Source organism: Mus caroli, unplaced genomic scaffold (genome assembly GCF_978045245.1).
Source record: "Mus caroli unplaced genomic scaffold, Mus_caroli_1 scaffold_16, whole genome shotgun sequence".
Classification (NCBI taxonomy): Eukaryota; Metazoa; Chordata; class Mammalia; order Rodentia; family Muridae; genus Mus; species Mus caroli.
This window is the reverse complement of record NW_028227271.1, coordinates 25,414,683-25,434,635: the sequence shown is the minus strand read 5'-3', so window position 1 is coordinate 25,434,635 and position 19,953 is coordinate 25,414,683. Positions and strand designations below refer to the sequence as shown.

The 19,953-nt window shown below is 53.5% G+C and overlaps 1 protein-coding gene across 1 annotated transcript; it reads right to left on the bottom strand.

The window, feature by feature from the left end:
* Positions 1-219: 219 nt before the first annotated feature.
* Mfng (MFNG O-fucosylpeptide 3-beta-N-acetylglucosaminyltransferase) lies at positions 220-18,450 on the bottom strand. Its single transcript, XM_021183774.2, has 8 exons — positions 17,992-18,450; positions 11,785-11,833; positions 11,457-11,559; positions 8,985-9,138; positions 5,187-5,272; positions 3,572-3,737; positions 1,636-1,721; positions 220-982 (listed from the first exon to the last, which is right to left on the bottom strand). The coding sequence occupies exons 1-8, from the start codon at positions 18,244-18,246 to the stop codon at positions 916-918; spliced, it is 966 nt and encodes a 321-aa protein (XP_021039433.1). The 5' UTR covers positions 18,247-18,450; the 3' UTR covers positions 220-915.
* Positions 18,451-19,953: the final 1,503 nt, after the last annotated feature.

The window sequence follows — 19,953 nt, the reverse complement described above, 5'->3', positions numbered from 1 at the left end:
CATCATACAGTGCAACTAACTCTCTCTCTCTCTCTCTCTCTCTCTCTCTCTCTCTCTCTCTCTCTCTCTCTCTCTCTCTCTCTCTCTTCATTTCCCCGCACCAGGCTCTCTGAGCAACATACTACATCCCACCACCAAATGTAGCCATCACCACAGCTCAGAAATCTTGCTCCAGACAGAAACACTCATAGCTGCCAATAGCAGGAAGCTGGACAGAGAGAGACTTAAATAAAGGTTTAATTTCTTACAGATGAGGTGTTAGGGAGAACAACTTTAGATTGTCTTGGCCTTTCCTTCATGGTGCCAAAGTAGCTTCCCCAGATCCAGCCATCACACCCACATTCACAGTAGGAAGACGGGGTCTTGTGCTGGGAATGTATTCCAGAAACCCTTCTATTGGCTTTGCTCAGTTCCACTGGGTCACACGGCAGCTCCTCACAGCAGAGAAGGCTGGGACAGTGACCAAAGGTCGGTTGCAATTGGCACCGGAGCCTTCTGGGCTTCTAAAGTCTAGGTCCATTGGCCAGCTGAGCAGCGCCAGGAGCGGCTGAGACCAGTCCCACAGCCGCAGGTCACAGACCCTGGTCTTCTCCCAATGACTCTAGTCTCTAAGGAATGACTGAGGCCAAAGCCAGAGGCCAGATTCCATGCAGGGCACATGTCACCCTCAGGAGGGTGAGGACCCCTATCCCCCTCCCACACACCAACTCAAGTGTGCCTGCTGCCTCTGTGGTATGACCAGCCCAAGACACCCTCAACACCAAGCAGTGTCCATATCGTAGCCTTCCTGTCACCCAGAGGCCCTGCCAGGGACCATCTGCCAGTGTACACTGGACTGAGAGCCCTTAGGACTGCTTGGGAGGTGGGGGAGTGGTCAAGCAGTAGCATCCATCATCCTTTGCGGCAGTTCAGAGCTCAGGGCGCTGCCAGCAGCGGACACCAGGGTGTGTCCGGGTAGAGGAGACAATGGAGGGAGCGGAATCTGCAGAGAGACCATCAAGGGGAGACAATTACCCCAATCTCGCTGGTCCATGGGCCCTGTAAGTGCTCAGCCTGGGTAATTGTGTCATGTCAGCTACCCTGTGCCTGGCAGGTTGGTGGCAAGCACCTGATGCGTGGAGCAATCAGAACACTGGCAAACAACCCCTGATTTGAGACCCTCTCCTTCCAGATGCCTTGAAAGCCCGAGGAGACACCGAGAGCCCCCTGGCCAGGTTCTAGAATCTGCAGGCTCAAGAAGAATCTAGCATCAACTAGCAGTGAGGCTATGGCTGGATGTCCCCGCTGATGGGCGGCTCACTCCGTTGAAAGGCAATGCCTTTACTCTAGGAACTTTGCATTTCTTCCCTACACTGAGCCAAGTTCTATCTCCTTGAAACAGGGCTGTGGCTACCGTAGCCCCGACTCCAGGGCTCTAGGAACAGCCCTGGGCCCTGGTGCTACAGACAGAGAATCTGAAGCCCAGAGAGGACAAGACACATAACTAAGGTCACACAGAAAGTAGCAGATTAGGGTGTTACGCCTATTTTCTCTGCTCCCAGCTTCTGTGCTCAGCCACAGTGACCCGTGGCACTCCTGCTCCCTCAAAGCTCCTTAGTCCTCGCCCTCACCCTACAGTCTCAACCCCACACCCACCTGGAGGGGTCCTCTTCATGGGAGAAGGGGCCCAGTAGCTTGATGACGTTCAGTTTCCCCTCAAAGACACCGTAGCTGAGGGTGACCTGGGGGAAGATGAAGGGTATTAGGGGATGCTCCACCAGGGAGGTCCCCCAGGGAGACCCTGGGCCTTTAGAGAGGCCTGGCAATTGAGCCTCCTGTACAGTGGAGCCCAGCCCCTCCCAGAGGCACTGCAGCCTGAAGGCATGCTCCTGCCTCAATCCATTTTCCCCCAGCATCGATGCTTACCCAGGAGCATGACTGATGACTCCCTCTTCCTAAAGACTGGGACCCGAAGCACATTAAGAAGGAGTCATTCCCCTCAGCTGAGTGCCTGAGCTAATGGGGAGATGTCCATAGCCCCACCTGGGCAGGTGTCTCAGCTAGTCCCTCCACCTGGTGCCTGGACTATACCACATCAGGAAGACATGGGACAGAGCTGTCAGCTAAGAAGCAGACACATGCCATGGCTAAAGATTGATGGTTTGGTGGCTACCAGGGCTCAAAATCCCCATTCTGGCTACAGCAGATGTGTCACAATTGACTTAGTTTTCTGGGCCTCAGTTTTCCCATCTAATAGAATGGGATAATATCTGTGGTCAGCCTTCAGAGATTTTCTTTCTTTCCAGACCGGGGTTTGAACTTCTGAGCCTCCTGCTTCTACTTCCAAGGGGTCAGAGGTTTGCACCACCAGATCTGGTTTCTGAAGATCTATCTAGGAATCAGAGTCAGGGCCTCATACACACTACGTAAGTGCTCTACCCACTAGGCTACATCCTGGCCCTGTAGTTAGCCCCCTATATCTGCAGCTCCACACCTGTGGATTCACCCAACCATGGGTTGGAAATATCTCAGTGATATGGGTCTGTGCTGTGTACTTCTTGTTTGTTCCCTGAACACCACAACGTGACATTTTACTGAGTCTTTCTATCCTGTTAGGAATGGAAAGAAAGTAACCCAGAGCTGATGTAAGGTGTGTGGAGGAGGGCAGTGGGCGGTGCCAAACACTGAGGCCCTTCCCATAAGAGACTGAAGCTGAGGGTTTGGGGATCCCCAGGTCTTGGAAGCGAAGCAGTCCCTGCAGACCCCGATGGGGGCTTGCGTGGGCACCACGTGACAACTGGCAGAAACAGAAAGTGAAGAGGGTAAAACCCCTCACGCTGCCAGGTGTGTCAAAAAGCAAGGACAGTTAGCAGCCCTGTTTCTGGCTATCCTAAATTTCTCTCTCTTTCCTGGCTCTCTAATGGATGGGCCCCATACCCTGGTTCCCTGCCTAGCCAATCAACTGATTCCAAGTGCTTACCCAAACTAGGCCATCAGACCACAGGATCTGAGGGTCAGTTGGGGCTCAGAGGACCCTCTGTCCATGGTGACTACAGACCTAGGATTGAGCTCCTGTCCTCCCAAGGCCTGAGTCCCCTGAAGAGAGTATAGATGGGACAGGATATAGACCCTTCTGAACGCCAGGCCCTATCTGTCCATGTTACTCAGTTCTATATGTGCTCCTCGCGTGTGTACCTCAAAAATCTAACTCTGGAGGCAAAAAAGTCCCAGGTCTTCCAGCCAGGTAGGACTTAAAGGGAACTCCAGACAGAAGTTGGAAGGGCCACCCTGCTATAGGGGTGTAAGATTCAGAGCGGAAAGAGAAACTGGGGAGAAGGGTGGGGGTGGGAGGTGGGGGTGGGATCCTGCGAGAAGCACCCATGACTGTAAAGTCCTCCTAGACCAGAGAGATAGGAGGCCTGAGCCACTGTCTTGAACGGGTGTGCCACCTCCCGGGGCCTCTGTTTTCCCATCCGTACATGATTGTCAAGCCCCGTAAGCCCAATTTCCGGGTTGATTTCAAGTACCCCAACCTTCATCTGGGGAGACACTCTTTCCCCACCCCTGGCCCTCTGCTCTGTAGCTGGCTCACCTGCTCCGGAAGCTGGGCAGCCCCCAGCAGCTGCAGGGTTTCCAGGTGTGAGTGGAAGAGAGGGCTGGGCTGCAGGCGCCCGCCCAGCTTGCATTCGATGATGTAGCCCACGGTGCAGTCATCAGGGAGCCGGATGAGAGCAGAAGTGTCCACAAAGTGGGAGCCACTGAAGGACAGAGCTGGGTGGCAGCCACTGATTGCACACACACGCCCCGCCTCCCTCCTCCCAGCAGGGCCTGCGCTGGACCAGCACACTGCACTAGGGTGCTGGACAAGTCTGCAACCTGGGGGTGGGGGTGGGGGTGTCTCAGTCTCCTCTCCTGAGAAATGGGCTGATAACAGCCCTGCCTCCCCAGGGTCCTGGAAGGACTGAGTGGAGGGATGGCGGGAAAGACATCCCTTCTTCTCCCTGTTTCCTCTCGTTCATTTGCTCATAGATTCACTGCTGAGCTTAACGCCCCCCTGGCCCCTTGCGCCGGACCCAAACATGATAGAGAGGCACTCCCTGCCTGCCACAGATTGGGGTGCTGGGGCCAAATCAAAGGGAAGCACATGGTGTGGGAGGAATGGGGGGAGAAACATGGACTTCCCAGAGGTGGCAGCAGGCTTTCAATGGCATCGACCAGTGTCCCAGGGAACATCTGTCCAAAGCCATCAACATCATTTCCCAGGGTGCCTGGCCAGGAGTAGGCACAGGAATCCAGCCTGGGTACCCCTCAGCTGCACATTTAGATGGGAATGAGTACCACAGAGGTGGGCAGAGCACAAGGGAGCACCCTAATCACAGAGACGACCTTGGGTCATGTGTGTGCCCGCTCTGGGCTAGCCTTAGGGGCAGCACCTCCTCTGAAACTCGGAACCCCATCCTTGGGCAAGGAAGGGCAGACAGGGGCAGTGGCCGAGCAGCTGTGCAACCTTGAACCTGGGTAACCTAAGGCTTGTCAACCTCTCCTGAGGGTTCTAAGCATGGCCCTGCCTTCCCTCTTGTTCTAGTCCTCCTGGCAAAGCAGCGCCTAAGATGGGGCAACGATCCATACAAGTTCATGGCCACTGATGCCAGCCTGGGAAAAGGCCAGGCTCTTGCCACTTCCAGAAAAGCAGTATCTACCCATACACACTCCCAGGTCCCTCTCCTGTGAGGGCCTACAGGGATGTCCCAGATAAAAATGCCACCTCTTCCAGGAAGCCTTCCCTCCTGCCCCCAGTCAATAGCCCCTCTCCAGCTCTGGGGTCTCCTATGCTTGACTTTCATGACATCGACTCTCAGAAAGTGAGGATGGGGCTGCCAGGGAGCCCTGCCCCACAGCAGGTGTCCGCCTAGACATGCTACCACTCAGCCCTTACAATGTCATTGGCCACCATATCTCCAGTTCTGTTTCAGATGGGGAAACTACGGCAGAGAGTCCTGAACCACATTTCTTAAAAGTCAACAGAAATGCCTCCCACAGACCTGCATGGCCCTAATGCAACTGAATAAGATGGAATTTCCCCTGGGTACCCTCTTGTTCCTCCCTGCCTCAGAGGCACCTTGTGTTTACCCCAGCCTCTCATGTTAACCATAGTCCCTCTCCTCCACCACAACCCCCTATGTTCACCACCCCTGGCCTCTGCTTACCTGGCCCATGGCACCATCTTCAAAGCCAGTTGGCGGTTGATGCAGAAGCCAGCACCCCCTGTGGCAAACCAGAACCGCACCAGCTTCTGGAAAGAGGATGTCAGGGATGTGGCATGAACCTAGGGAACTAAGGGGTACCAGCCACACTGGCTAGACCACCCCTTACCCCAGTCACACCAGCAACAACACCCCTTACCCCCAGCCACACCAGCTAGACTGTCCCTTACCCCCAACCACACCAGCTAAACCGTCCCTTACCCCAGCCATCATGCCCTGAAGCTCTGTACTTCACACATCACTGAAGCCTGGACTTTGCATGCCCATTTTACAGATAGGGAGCCAGGCCCAGTGCCCCACAGCTAATTATGAGTCCCAAGGCCGCAGGGGAGCCCCTAAACCCGGCCAGAGTCTGACTTCCTTGAGGAGGAGGCATTTGGTCTGAGACATTCCAGTCTGTAGCCCCCACGGGAGAGGATGGGGGAGGAGGAGGAGGAGGAGGAGACAGATGCCATTTTACCCTCATCCTTTGAGGGGAGTCCTGGCACCTGATTCCCCAGCTCACAGAGGTCCCGTGCTTCTGGAGTGAAGCCCAGGGCTGGGCCCTTTGACCCAGAAATAGGCACGTGACTTAGGCCAGCCAATCTGAGGCTTTCCCAGAGTGCCCTAGGAAGACCGTAGAGGAGCTGCCTCTATAATGCCTGAGGAGCGCTGTTCCCTGACTCCGACGCTCACACCAAGCCAATTCCCAATTCCTGAGGCCGAGAAAGCTTTTCTACAGAAGAGCTTGAAGCCGCCTCTGGAGTAAAGAGGAGACAATCCAGGCAACCCGATGACATGGCCATCCCAGTAACCAGTAGCACCCCTTCCGCCATTCTCTGACCTTCCACCACCCTCAGCCCAGGCCTCTTCCTGGCTCCCCTGTAATCCACCTGTGAGTTCTCCAACCCTTTTGGAGAACTTTTCCCTTCTGCTGTTTCATCTCTCAGTCTGACAATAATCAGACACACTCAAATTCCTTTCTGTACATCTACATTGGTGCTTAATAAAAGCATCTTGCGTGGGGCTGAGATTTCTCCCAGGAAACTGCTGTAGAAAGACCCCAGGCAGAAAATGGGGAGGCCCAAAGGACCCTCCTCTCCCAACCCCCATCCCCTTGAAGGAGCCACCTCTGGGGCCTAGAATTAAACCTGGGAGCAAAGATGCCCCAGTTCTGTCATCTGACGGCCTTCCTTTCTAATTTACTTCCGCAAATGTCCTTTAGAGAAAGTTTGGGGCTCGAAGAGGCAGTGTGAATGTGTCTTGAGGACCTGGCATCCAGGAAGTGCTCAATAATTGCATGCTTTATTAAAATTTACAAGTGTGTGGCTTCCCACTCCTGCGTAATTACAGTTACCACATCACCAAGAGCCTCAGCCTTGTGCCTGACCCTGTGCTAAGGGCCTTACCGCAAGCACAGCGACAGGAGCCCAGACTAAGGCCGCTGGCCTCAGAGTACAGAGCAGGAGCAGATGCCAAGCTAGAGAGAGATCTTTTACCTTTGCTATCCTACCATGCAGAGCTCTAGGCTGGCCTGGGCACTCTGGGATTCTGGAACACTCCAAGACAGAACAGAGGGTAAGAGACATTCCCTTAGGCAGTGCATATGAAAAAGAGCATTGCTAGTGTTGTGGGGATGCGTTGGTTAGTTTGTGTCAGCTTGACACAAATTAGAGACACCTGGGAAGAGAGACCCTCAATTGAGATGATGCCTCTATCAGATTGGCTTGTAAGCAAGTGTGTGAGGCATTTTCTTGATTGATGATTAAGGTGGGTAGGCCACATAGCCCACTCTCTTGACCTCCAGGCCACTAAAGGGTGGAGCCACCCTAGGCTGGTGGTTCTGGGTTGTATAAGAAAGCAGGCTGAGGGGGCTGGTGAGATGGCTCAGTGGGTAAGAGCACCCGACTGCTCTTCCAAAGGTCAGGAGTTCAAATCCCAGCAACCACATGGTGGCTCACAACCATCCGTAACAAGATCTGACTCCCTCTTCTGGAGTGTCTGAAGACAGCTACAGTGTACTTACATATAATAAATAAATAAATCTTTAAAAAAAAAAAAAAAGAAAGAAAGAAAAGAAAGCAGGCTGAGCATTCCATGATGAGCAAGCCAGTAAGCATCAAGCTCCGTGGGTTCCTGCCTTCTGTTCCTGCCTTGACACCCCTCAATGATGGAATGGGATTGGGGTGCATAATTCAAATAAACCCTGTCTTCCCAGAGTTGATTTTGACCATGGTATTTATGACAGCCAAAAAAGAAAAAAGAAAGAGAGAGAGAAAAGAAAGAAAGAAAGAAAGAAAGAAAGAAAGAAAGAAAGAAAGAAAGAAAGAAAGAAAGAAAGAAAGAAAAGCAAACTAGACAGACCAGTGGGGTCTGGGGTCTGGATGTACCCAGTCAGGCATTGACCTGGCCCTGCAAGATATGGCTAAGAAATGAATCCCATAATAGTCATCCAATCACCAGTCCAGGGATGCTGACAGACAGCCCGCACCTGATTCTTATGCTCACAATCACCCTATTGAGGAGCAGCTGTTATCACCTGCCCCACAGATGAGATATTGACACCCAAAGAGGTGGATCAGCTTCAGTCAGGGTCCCCAAGCAAGAGTGACAGGGCTGGCCTATGAACCCCAGGGGACATGCTCCAGTCTGGAATCCTCAGGCCTGGAGACAGAGGGGGAGGGGCTCAAGCTGGGTGGGAAGGCACGGTGGAGGCCTGGACACCCCTCGGCTCACCTGGAGTGGCATGTGTGTACACACACCCTGAGGCCCAGGAGGATTTAATTAGGGCTCAGCGGCTGGTGAGCTACTGATAATTAAGGCTCCAGTTTCCCCCAGAGCAGCAGATGGTGGCCTGGGAAGGGAGGGGGGAGTCTTAAGCAGCAACTACTGCTCCAAGCAGGGTCTTCTGACACGGGGGCCTCCTCCCTGTCTTCCCCCCTACCCCGGCGTTACCACCCAAGCTCCAGAAACCAGGCGGTACTGAGGGTAGGGAAGAATCATGCAATCAGGGGGACTCAGACAAAACCTCATTATTTATCTGGTCTAGTAGAGGCACGCCCCAGCTCTCCTGAGTTTTGCTTCTTTTCTAACCTGGCTATCCTATAACTGTCTCTTGGGTCTGCAGTGAAGCTGGTTCTGGTCTTCCTAGTCCCTGGTGTCCACATTTCAATGGCTGGACAGCGAAGAAGTTCAAGGGAGAGAGCCACAAGTCCGGATTGGTCTACAGCTCTGAGCAACCACGATCTAAACTTGGGAATACTTGGGAATTTTTCTGGCTTAGACAGGGTATCCATCTACGGCCCAGGCTGACCTAGGAATCCACCATGTAACCCAGGCTGGCCTGGAACCAGTAACAGCTGCTTCAGCCTCCCGAAGTGGTAGGATTACAGGCATTATTGCATTATACCACGGACGCCTGAGCTCCGAGGTGTTGGAAATCAAACCTATGGCTTTGGGATGTTAGGCAGGCATTCTGCCAACTGAGCTCCTGCCCCAGCCCAGGACTGTGGTGTTTTAAGATCCTGTACAAATCAATGGTGATTCTAGGTAGCTAGGAGTTTGGTCATGGAGTCAGGAAAGCCCAGTGGTCAGAGACCCCCTTGCCAAGACAGGGCTTTCTCATGGCCCAGGCCTTACCATATAACCAAGCTCTGCCTCCGGGTTCTGCCCCTAGTATCAGTACACACACACACACACACACAGACACACACACACACACACACGAGCAACAACCAACTGTAAAAGGAGGAAGGGACAGACCGTGCGGTTTTTTGACTGCAGCTCAGAGGCGTGGATGGGCCGGTTCAGGCTGGGCTTGCCCACATAGACATCACGGTCCTGCGGGAAAGTTTTCAACAGCTGCAGCAGAGCCTTGGGGTTCACATAGTTGTCATCATCCACGTGGCAGAACCACCTGTGGGGGATGGGGCCAGAGTGAACTTGTGGAAATCCTCTGTTTCTGGGTCCCTGAGATCAACAGCTAATAGCTGTGAGTCAGGGAGCTGCTGGGGACCCTGCAAACCTCAGGGCCTGAGGTGAGACACCCACACTACCTGAAGAATAAAACTTCAAGTCAGTACCATCTTTTAGGCACTGGGTCAAAACCTCCCAGAGACTGCCTTCCTGATTGATTCTTCTTACACATTTAAGCACAGTAAAATGTTGGAGAAAGGTTACCACGTGACAATTGTTGCAACAAAGCTTTAAGCACAGCAACATAGAAATTCCCTAGCAAGGCAAGAAAGCTTTACAATAGCGGGGTGGGTGGTGGTGGCACACACCTTTAATCCCAGCACTTGGGAGGCAGAGGCAGGCGAATTTCTGAGTTCAAGGCCAGCCTGGTCTACAGAGCGAGTTCCAGGACAGCCAGTGCTACACAGAGAAACCCTGTCTCGAAAATCCCAAAAAAAAAAAAAAAAAAAAGCTTTACAATAAGAATGAATTCTATTGGTTGATAAACAGAGCCCAGGGCCAGGGCCTGGAGGAAGGATCTGAGATAAGCGTAAGGATTGGTTCTGTGAGTGGAGGATGCACAGGACCTGGGGCCTCTTACACAGGGATGAGGTCTGTTCACTGAGACACATGAGGCCCAGGATCAGGGCCTTCACAATTCTGAGGCTACTCAGGGGGAGGCTGGCTCCTAATAGAACAGCAGAGTCATGTTTGACCACTTTCACTGGCATTCCAGGCGACCAGGTGACCAGGTGACAAGATGTCTTTCATTCCTTCCATTGAAGAAAATAGGACCACAGGATCGACAATCCTGGTTTCACCCATGCTAATTCTAAGCTGTCGGTTCTCAACCTTCCTAAGTCCACATGGCTTTGTACAGCTCCTCATGTGATCCCCTCCCATAGAATTATGTTGTTGCTAATTTATCACTGTAATGTTGCTACTGTTACAAATCGTAATGCAAATGGCTGTGTTTTCCCAATGGTCTTAGGTGACCCCTGTGAAAGGGTTGTTTAAAGGGGTCACGAAGCTCTGCTCTAAGCTCTCTGTGCTCTCTGCTGGCAGCTACTATTTTGAACCCCATGTTTTGGGCCAGGCAGCATGCCATGTACCCTCACAGTTTTCTACAGAACAGATGAAGACAAAGACTTTATGACCGCACAGCCAGTGAGTGACAGGACTTGACTCCAGATGGCCCACCTCTCTGCCTGCTAGGTGGGAAAGGGTGAGTCCAGCCCAGAAGGCCCTAGGATCCCTTCACTGGCTCAGGTCCCCCCCCCTTGTGTGTATGGGAAGGGGGGTACTGGAGGGGTTGTCAGCGTATGTTTAGGTACAGATGTACATGCTTGCAGGCAAAAGCCGGAGGCAACCGTGGTGTTTCTCCTGTTACCATCTACCTTGCTCTTGGAGACAGATCTCTCACCGGGACCAGGACATGATGGCTAGGCAGCAAACCCCAGGAACCAGCCCATCTCTACCTCCAAGCACTAAGATTAGAATCATGTGCACACACTTTTGGAGTCGACGTTGGGTATCAAACTCAGATCCTTACACTGCACAGCTAGGACTTTACCCACTGATCCATATATCCCCAGCCTCACCACTCCACTTTGGTGGTTGGTTGGTTTTGCTTTGTTTTGTTTTAGAATTATCTTTTTTTTCCCCTTACATGCATTGGTGTTTTGCCTACGTGTATGTCTGTGTGAGGCTGTCAGATGTTGGAGTTACAGACAGTTGTGAGCTGCCATGTGGGTGCTGGGAATCGAACCTGGGTCCTCTGGAAGAGCAGCCAATGCTCTTAGCAGCTGAGCCATCTCTCCAGCCCATATCCCTACACACACACACACACTTTTGTTTGTTTGTTTGTGTGTTTTAATTTTTCTTTTTATACCCTCCACTTTTTTGACAGAACACTCAATTCGAAAGCTGGTCCGAGGCCAGGGAGATGAAATACGATGGAAAGATAGAACTCTCAGAAGTTGTCCTCCGACCTTCACACAGTACATGGCACACATATACCCACACGGATATACAGACACACACGAAAATGTAATTAAAAAAAAAATAAGTCAGGTGTTGGTGGCTCGTGCCTTTAGTTTCAGTAAGTGAGAGGCAGAAACAAGCAGATCTCTGTGAGTTCAAGGCCAGCCTGATCTACTGAGTAGTACCAGGACACTTACAGCTACATAATGAGACCCTGCCTTGGGGGAAGAGAGGAAGGGGTAAAAAGATAGCCTGAGGCAAAAGTCACTCCTGTCCCCATGACCTAGCCACACTTACCTGAGGCCACTGACCAAGAAGGCATCGAACTCTGCAGCCATCTTGCAGGACAGAGCAGGATGACTGTGCCCTGCAGAACAGTTGGTGACCACGAGGTGCGGGCCTGGAGATGAGAAGCAGTCTGGTGACCCGACCAGACCCTCCCCCATAACACACACACACACACACACACACACACACACTGGGAAGATAGAATGTATAAGATGAGGCTAGACCCCAGAGAGCCTGGAGGGCTTATCCCTCCCCAGGGAAACTGAGGCAGCAGACTGAACGGGAACCCAGCTTTTCCTGCCACAGTGGAGCACCACTTCCCCAGCCAGGCAGTTACCTAGTCTCTCCTGGAGGCGTTCATCTGGGCTGTCAGTGAAGATGAATGTCTGTGGGAAGAAGGAGGCATCAGGCTAGGTTAATGGAGAGAGGCCCCCAATCCACAGCCCACCAAAGCCATGCCCTAGATTAACCGCCATGCAGGGAGGACATGGCAGACTTCTGTCCTCTACCCTCAGACATACCCTCCATATGCACACATACAACTAAGCTGTCAAGGACACACAACTCCAAGGTGAAGGAGCCCAGTTGCATCTGCTCTCCAGGGCCGCACGCTCTTAGCTGACTCACCCCTCTTCCGCACACAATGTCACAGCCACACTTGCCCACTGTGCTGCTGGCTATGTTTTGTCAACTTGACACAAGCTAGAGCCATCTGGGAAGGGAGACCCTCAGTTGAGAAAATGCCTTCAGCAGAATGGCCTGTGGGCAAAACTGTAAGGCATATATTTATTAAAAATCCATGTGAGAGGGCCCAGCCCACTGTGGGCAGTACCGCCCCCGAGGCGGTGGTCCTGGGTTGTGTTAGAAAGCAGACTGAGCAAACCATGGGGTGCAAGCCAGTAAAGTACACCCCTCCATGGCCTCTGCTTCAGCACCTGCCTCTGGGTTCCTGCCCTGACTTCCTTCATGACAGACTGTAACCTGGGAACCCAAAGAAACCCATTACTTCCCAAGTTTCTTTTGGTCCTTGTGTTTATCACAGTATAGAAAGAAAAGCCCTTGAACCCTACCCACAGGCATGTATAGACTGTAGGACTTGCCCCATCTAAACCCTCAAATACCTTACCGTACAGCCACAAAGCCCCATGCAGTGCAGAGCTGCCACCCCCACCCCCAGCACATCAGAAACCCCACCCACTGGCACACAATTCTCAGATTGGGCATGTGCCAGGACTGTCACTTACACCGACTCCCCAGAGACCTTCTAAAGATGAGGCTGAGCTGGGATTCTGACCCACAGGTCTGTTTCTTATTTTGTGTTATTTAGTGAAACGAGGTCTCACGCCCTAGATCAAGCGAGCCTGGAACTTGACTATGCAACCCCGAATGAGCCTGGAGCTGGTAGCAACCCTCTCGCGTTGGATTCTTGTGTGCTGGGGTTACAGGTGTGACCTGGCGTGACTGGGACATTTCTTGCTACCCGTAGGTGGGCGAGGAACAATCTCTTAGCCAACCACATACCACCTCTGTATCAGGCAACTTCAAAACTCCAGAATCTGCCTGGAGGCAAGACAGAGTCACAGCAGGAAGATAATATGTCACCCCCGACCCAGAGCACGGTACATGCAGAACTCACCAACTGCCTGTGGTGGTTTGAATAGGAATGGCCCTCAGAGACTCAGGTATTTGAATGGTTGGCCCATAGGGAGTATGTGGCCTTGCTGGAGGAAGTGTGTCACAATGGGGGTGGGCTTTGAGGTCTTATATACTTAAGCTACTCCCAGTGTGACAGTCTCCTTCCACCTGCGGATCAAGATGTAGGACTCTCGGCTCCTCCTGCACCATGTCTGCCTGCACGCTGCCATGCTTCCTGCCATGATGATAATGGACTGAACCTCTGAAACTGTAAGCCAGCCTCAATTCAATGTTTTCCTTTATAAGATTTGCCTTGGTCATGGTGTCTCTTCACAGCAATAAGTCGTAAACTAAGATACTGCCTTTACAGCATCCATCTTGAAAACCTTCAGTAGTGTCCTTGACCCTTGGAACAATTTTGAACCACTCCGAAGTGAGGGCTGAGGAAACAACGTCTTCATGTTCAAGGCCCCTGGAATCCCCACCCCCCACTGGATCTACGCCTCTGTGAACTCCTAGACCAGGGCTTCGGCCATAGTGATCCTCCTCGCTCACCCACAATGTCTTCCCTCCACTAACCAGCCAGCCCTCCCAGATCAAAACAGCCCTATCCCGAACCTCAGTTTACCCATCTGTAAAGTAGGAGAGAGCAGCAGCTGTAATGTGTAAAACAAGGGAGAGTGGGCAGAGAGGAAGGGTTGATGGGAAGGGAAGAATAAACAGGGAAGGTGGCTGTACTTACCCTTAAAGGAGGCCAGAGCAGGGGTGGGACACAGGGAGGGCTGGGCCATGAGGGAACCAGCCCTCTCTCCCAAGGCCCACGACCACAAGCTTACTTCAGAGCCACCGTGGTTTGCCTGTAGATTGTTACTAGACCTGCCTTGATCCTAGACCTTCAGACCTACATAGATAGCACCTGCACCCACTTGTCGACACCGTCCCCATTTCCCTTAGGACACTTGTGGAGAGATGGCTCAGCACTTAAGAGCACTGGCTGCTCTTCCAGAGGACCTATGTGTGATTTCCAACACCCACATGGTGGCTCACAGCTGTCTGAAACTCCAGTCTCGGGGGTGTGGTGGTGGGGACCTCACGCCCTCTTCTGGCCTCTATGGGTACTGCACCCACATAGTATACAGTCATATTCACAGGCAAAAACACTCAAATGCATAAATACATTTTTTAAAAAAAAGAGTGTGATAAAGGAAGAGACACCTGACCCTTGCCACTGGATGTGACTTTACCTCAGCCCTCCCTGCCCCACCTCTGGGACATCTCTACTCAGATTTCTTTCCGTTACCCCAACACATTACAGGTACATCCTCTGTATATACCGAGCTCTTTAAACCTCAAGTTGCCACATCTAGCGCCTCCCCCCAAGAGACCTTCCCTGACACCCATCAGCTACTCCAGGGGCCCCCTGTGCTCTTCTCCCTCCCACCAGAAGGGAGCACCCTGTCTGTCTTCATTGTCCTAGCACCTGGCTCTCCCAGAGAGACTGGGCGGTTCTTCCTTCTGAGCCCTCCCCACTGGGGTCCGCCCCTGCCCATCACTAGGCTGGTGTCAGAGCCCTGGATGTTACAGGGAGAGCAAATGGCCTGGGCCTGCCTAATATCTTCCTCTGCACCCACAGGGCCCTGGACCTGGACCCTGGGGGCCCTCTCCAGGCCTGCTATTGGGTCCTGCTGGGCCCCTGCCTCTCAAATTCCTGTCACCATAACACTTCCCTGGAGCATTAAGAGTGAACTCCTCGCTCATCTATAGGATGGAACACAGGGCCCCCAATGGAGGAGCTAGAGAAAGTACCCAAGGGGCTGAAGGGGTCTGCCCCCTATAAGTGGAACAAAAATATGAACTAACCAGTCCCCCCAGAGCTCGTGTCTCTAGCTGCATATGTAGCAGAAGATGGCTTAGTCGGCCATCACTGGGAAGAGAGGCCCTTAGGTCTTACAAACATTATATGCTCCAGTACAGGGGAACGCCAGGGCCAAGAAGTGGGAGTGGGTGGGTAGGGGAGCAGGGCAAGGGGAGGGTATAGGAAACTTTCAGGATAGCATTTGAAATGTAAATAAAGAAAATATCTAATAAAATAAGAGTGAACTCCTAAAAAACACAAGCAAGGGCCAGCACTGGGGGGTGTGGTATAGCACTTGCCCAGCCTTGAGTTCAGTCTCTAACACTGGGGTAAGTGGGGAGACAATCCCCGCAGCCCCTGCCTCCGACCCCACCCCACCACCACCACCACAAATAAAGAAGAAGAGCTAGTCAGTAGCTAGAGCAAGCGCTTGCACTTGCCTGTGTGAGGGCCTGGATTCCATGACCAGCATCAAAAGATGAACCCACCCCCTACCCTCTCTCCCACACAGTTTGTCCTCTTCCCAGAGCCTCAGAGTCACCGTGTCTGTCACCTCATGTGGCCTGTCCACTCACGTCACCATCCGAGTTATCCTGACTTCTGTCTTTCTCTGCTCCTGAGGCCAGCGCTGGCCCAGCCCTTTCTCCTAGGTCCCCAGGCTGTCTTCCTCTGCCTCTTGCTCCATTCTCACCCAGACCTACTTACCACACAGCTCCAGAAGGAGCCAGCCAAGAAGTCGGGGCTTTCTTGTCTAAGACTGGCAAATTTTTGCCACCAAATGGCTGGCCATGGGGCAGCAGAAGTCACTAGAGCCCAGAGCATGGAAACAAACAGACTGAGAGTGTTTGCTGAAGTGGCGTGGCAAGTGGGGCAGAGTTAGAGAAAAGACCAGGGACCAGGCTGGAGTCTGGGGTAGGAACAGACTCAGGAGTTCCACGGTTTTTTTAGCTCTTGAGAGCACAGGGGGTTGAGTACCAGCAGCAGGCTGCATATTTGATTTACTTAAGCAAAAGACCCAGACAATAGTTAGTTATAGCTTCACAGACTGGGAGACAAAAGAGAAAGGCAGCCTGCTGGGGTAAGGGAGGGAGTGGCGAGGGACCATCTGCTGCTGTGAAGGGGAGAGTGGGTTGAGGCCATCACTCCCTGCCCAACCCCCACCCAGGAGGGGACTAGAGGGAGAAAGGCTCCTTCAAGCTCAAAGCACACAAAACAGCCTACCCCGCCCACCCCCTCTGCCACACAAAGGCCATACATGAGTCCATCCCAACGCACTAAGCCGAGGCCACCTGTCACCCCATCACCTTTAACCAGCCGGGTACCCAGGACTACAGTTAACCAGCTAGGGCTGTTTCCAGACACATTTGTGCTGTACAAATGTGGGAACTGAGGGCCTGTAGCCAAGGTCACGGGAAGAAAGGAGCCTAGCAATGAGGAATGGACTTCCCTGTCTCCCACCTCCCTTCCGCACCTGACCATCCTTCTAGAACCTTCTCCCTGGCTCTGGTTGGGGAACCCAACACCTCTCTTGCTTCACTAAGGATGGGAAGTCAGAACCTTCCATGCAGGTGGTCAGCAAGCTTAAGAAACATGAAGCCTCCTGGTGCAGCCTCTTAGAGAAGCTGGCACCTTGGACCTGGGTGCCTGATTGGCCACTGGGAGAACCTAGGACACACATTTAGGCAGTGGCTGGCCTTTCTGCCTTGTTCTGTCAGGCACCAGCCTCGCAGCCGGTGGCCCTTGACTGGCTGCACCCCAGTAACCCTGGCAGCTCTGATCTTGAGACCTGGTAGAGAAGCGGAGAGGGTGTCCCTCTGTGCTCTGCCCCACAGGCCTCCTGGGTAACTCTGGCCAGCCCTTCCTTTCAGGGCAAGGGCACCATCGCATCGCCGTGAGCAAGACGACAGGAAAGCGCCAGGGACCATGTGAGGCTTTGCTCCATGGTACACACAGACGCAGCTTCATAAACAGGAAGGGCTGTGCGGAGGGAGGGCCAGCCCTGCTGGCTTCCGAGGAGGAACCACGGTCTCCTCCAGACAAGAAGGGGGGAGGTTGGGGGGGGGGGAAGGGTTGGGGGTTACAGGGAGCTCTACCAGGGAAAAACTCATGCCTGTACCGGACATTATGCCAGGAAACGGGGAGAGGGAGGGTATCCTTTTCAGGTACCCCCACCTCTCCCTCACTGAACTACCTCCTCTCCTTGGCCTCTCCACCAAAGGCTCAGTCACTTCCGCCCACAGAGCCAGCAGCCACCATGGGCACATAGTGTGTGTGTGCACAAGTGCATGAGTTCTGCTACCTCCCCTGACGTGGTCCCCAATGCCCCCCACACCCACACCCATCCCTAGCTTTGCTTGATGGGGTCTTGAGTATGGGGAGAGAGACCGCTTTCAGGAAACACACTCATTACTCTCATTCCTTTTTATTACTGTATTTAGCATGCCTAGCCCTGTGTATGAGCACAGGTACACACACACACACACACACACACATTCCATATGCCTGGCAGATCTCCCCTCCCCTTGACCTCCAGCCCACTTGACCTCACCCACTGCCTCCCAACCCAACAGGAAACGGGGAAGCTAGACAGGGCCCTCACACCCTGGGCAGCACAGCAGGGCAGCAACTGAGAAGAAACCTCCCTCAAGCAGGCCCCACCTCCATGTCTCTCCAGCATCCACATCACACCCCTGCCTCACACAGCACCATCCATGCCCAGAGCTGAGGTGCGCAGCTACTCGGTCCTGGTGGGCTTGCACCTTAACACCCACCAGAACCTCAAGGCAAGTTAGGGTCAAGAATCTAGGAGATGAGGGGGACCCAAGAGGAGCCTAGGACAGAGGTCGCACATGGAACCCAACAGAGATAGACCTGTGAGTCTAAGGAGGCCCTGGAGTGTGGCAGTGGGGATGGGGGTGGGCACGGAAGAAGTGGAGAGACCCCAGAAGGAACCACTCCCTGGTGGTCAGCTTTTCCCCAGACCACCAGGAAGACCCCTGGGAGCCCCCAGCCAGGAGTGCTCTCTCAGACTTCAAGGCGGCCCCCGCCTGTCACCTGTTGCCTGATCCTGGAGACCCACGTGTCTAGTAGCAGGTCCAGGCGGGAGCGATGGAAGGCCCAGGTAGTCTTGACTGCGATGAAGATGTCGCCCAGCTGCAGCTCCAGGGGCCCCGGGTTCGGTTGGTTCAGCCTGAGCGCGCCCTGTATCATCCTCTGGGACAAGTTTGAGTGGTATCGTAGAGACAGGAGCCCCACGCACAGGAGGGTAAAGAGGGCTCCCGCCAGGCCCCGAAAGACTCGGCAGTGCATTGGTAGCGGGCCCCCAGACAGTTCAGCCCCCGACTCCCCAATCAGTCTGGGGTGGGAGGCTGGTCAGGAGGGGGCCCTGGTACAGGCAAAAGTCTGGCAGGCATCGGGGGCACGCACCGACGGGAAAGGAGGAAGCTGGGTCTCTGGACCCAGAGACTGAGCCACCACCGTCCTGCCAGCCGGCAGAGGCCACCAGCCCGCCACCTGCTCCTCAGCCCTCCCTCCGGGCCACTTAGCTCCTGGCCCCGCCCCTGACTCAGCCCGAGGGGCGGGGCTAGGCCTGGGAAGCCCCAGAGGCAGCTGCTGGGAGCCACCCACTGGAAGGGGCACAGGGCCCTGCCAGCTGCTGCAGCCACACCAAACCCTCCACGAGGTGAGAAGAAGCCACTCCAGCCTTCCTATGCCCCACAGTCCTGTCTCTGGCTCCTAGAATACCCAGGATCCTGTCCAGACAGCCTCAAGTCCTGGTTCCCTCCTGCTGGCCCTTCCCATCATCCACCACGCATCAGGCCTACATCTATCACAGGGCTGTCCCCACCATAACATGCTGCCTAGAGATCACTTCTTGCTTTCTTTGAATCTTTACACAGCCATTATTTCTGCCATGAGGTTTTTCCTGCCCATTTTAAACAGCCCTCCTTCCCAGCCCCCAAGCCTAGACCCTTCTAACTTCTAGCTGTATGGTGTATTTTACATATTTATTGTCTTATGATACTACTGGGGCAGGGGGTTTCTTCTCTTTTGTTGACTATCCAGAGCCCAGTACAGTATCTGGTACATACTGGGCACTTGATCAATACTTGTTAATTATGTTAATTAAGCACAGGAAAGTGCTTGGTGGCTGTGAATGGATCTAGGCCTGCTAAAGGCTCCTGGACAATGAGGTGTCAGCCTCAGCCTGTCCCCTTCACAGTTCACCTCCTCAGAACAGTGCCACCAGGGAAAAGCCTAGGCTTGGGGCTGGGTTCAGATCCCAGCTAGGGCGACAACCTGGCTGTATGGCTGCCGACAAGATTCCTCTATCATTGACGAAATGATGGTGAGGGCCTCCGAGATGGCTCAGCAGGTGAGGGTGCTTGCCACCAAGCCTGTGGACCTGAGTTCAATCCCCAGGGATATGCCCCCTCCAGCAAGTTGTCCCCTGGCCTTGTGTGTGTCGCCACAGCAAGTTGTGTGTATGCGCATCTGACAAGTGTGCATCACCATAGCAAATTCTTTAAAGGGATCTCAGGGCAGGTGAGAGGTGAGAGGGCTCAGCAGAAAAGGCAGCTTGCTGACATGCTGACTGCCTGAGTTTGATTCCCAGAACCCACATGACAAAAGGGGAGAACGGCTCCTGAACGTTATATACACACTGCACTCTTGCTCCTGCACGTGGGCACACACACACACACACACACACACACACACACACACACACTGAACATTTTTATAAGTGGAATCCTAACCTCAAAGCCCAGGGGCACCTCTTCCAGTCTGTCTCTCTAGACTGCTCCCCCGGAAGTGACCATGCTCACTCTGGGGGCTGTCTCTCGGGGACAGCCACACACCCACAATTTGCTCTGGGTCTCCTGTACTCAGAAGCCAGGCTCCTTAAGCCACTCCTGGCTTCAGTGACCTGAGCAGAGGACACTCTGTTGATGAGGAAGGCCGGGCTGAGGGCCCCCCACCTGGCACTGGGGCAGGTAAGGTGACTCCAGCACAGAT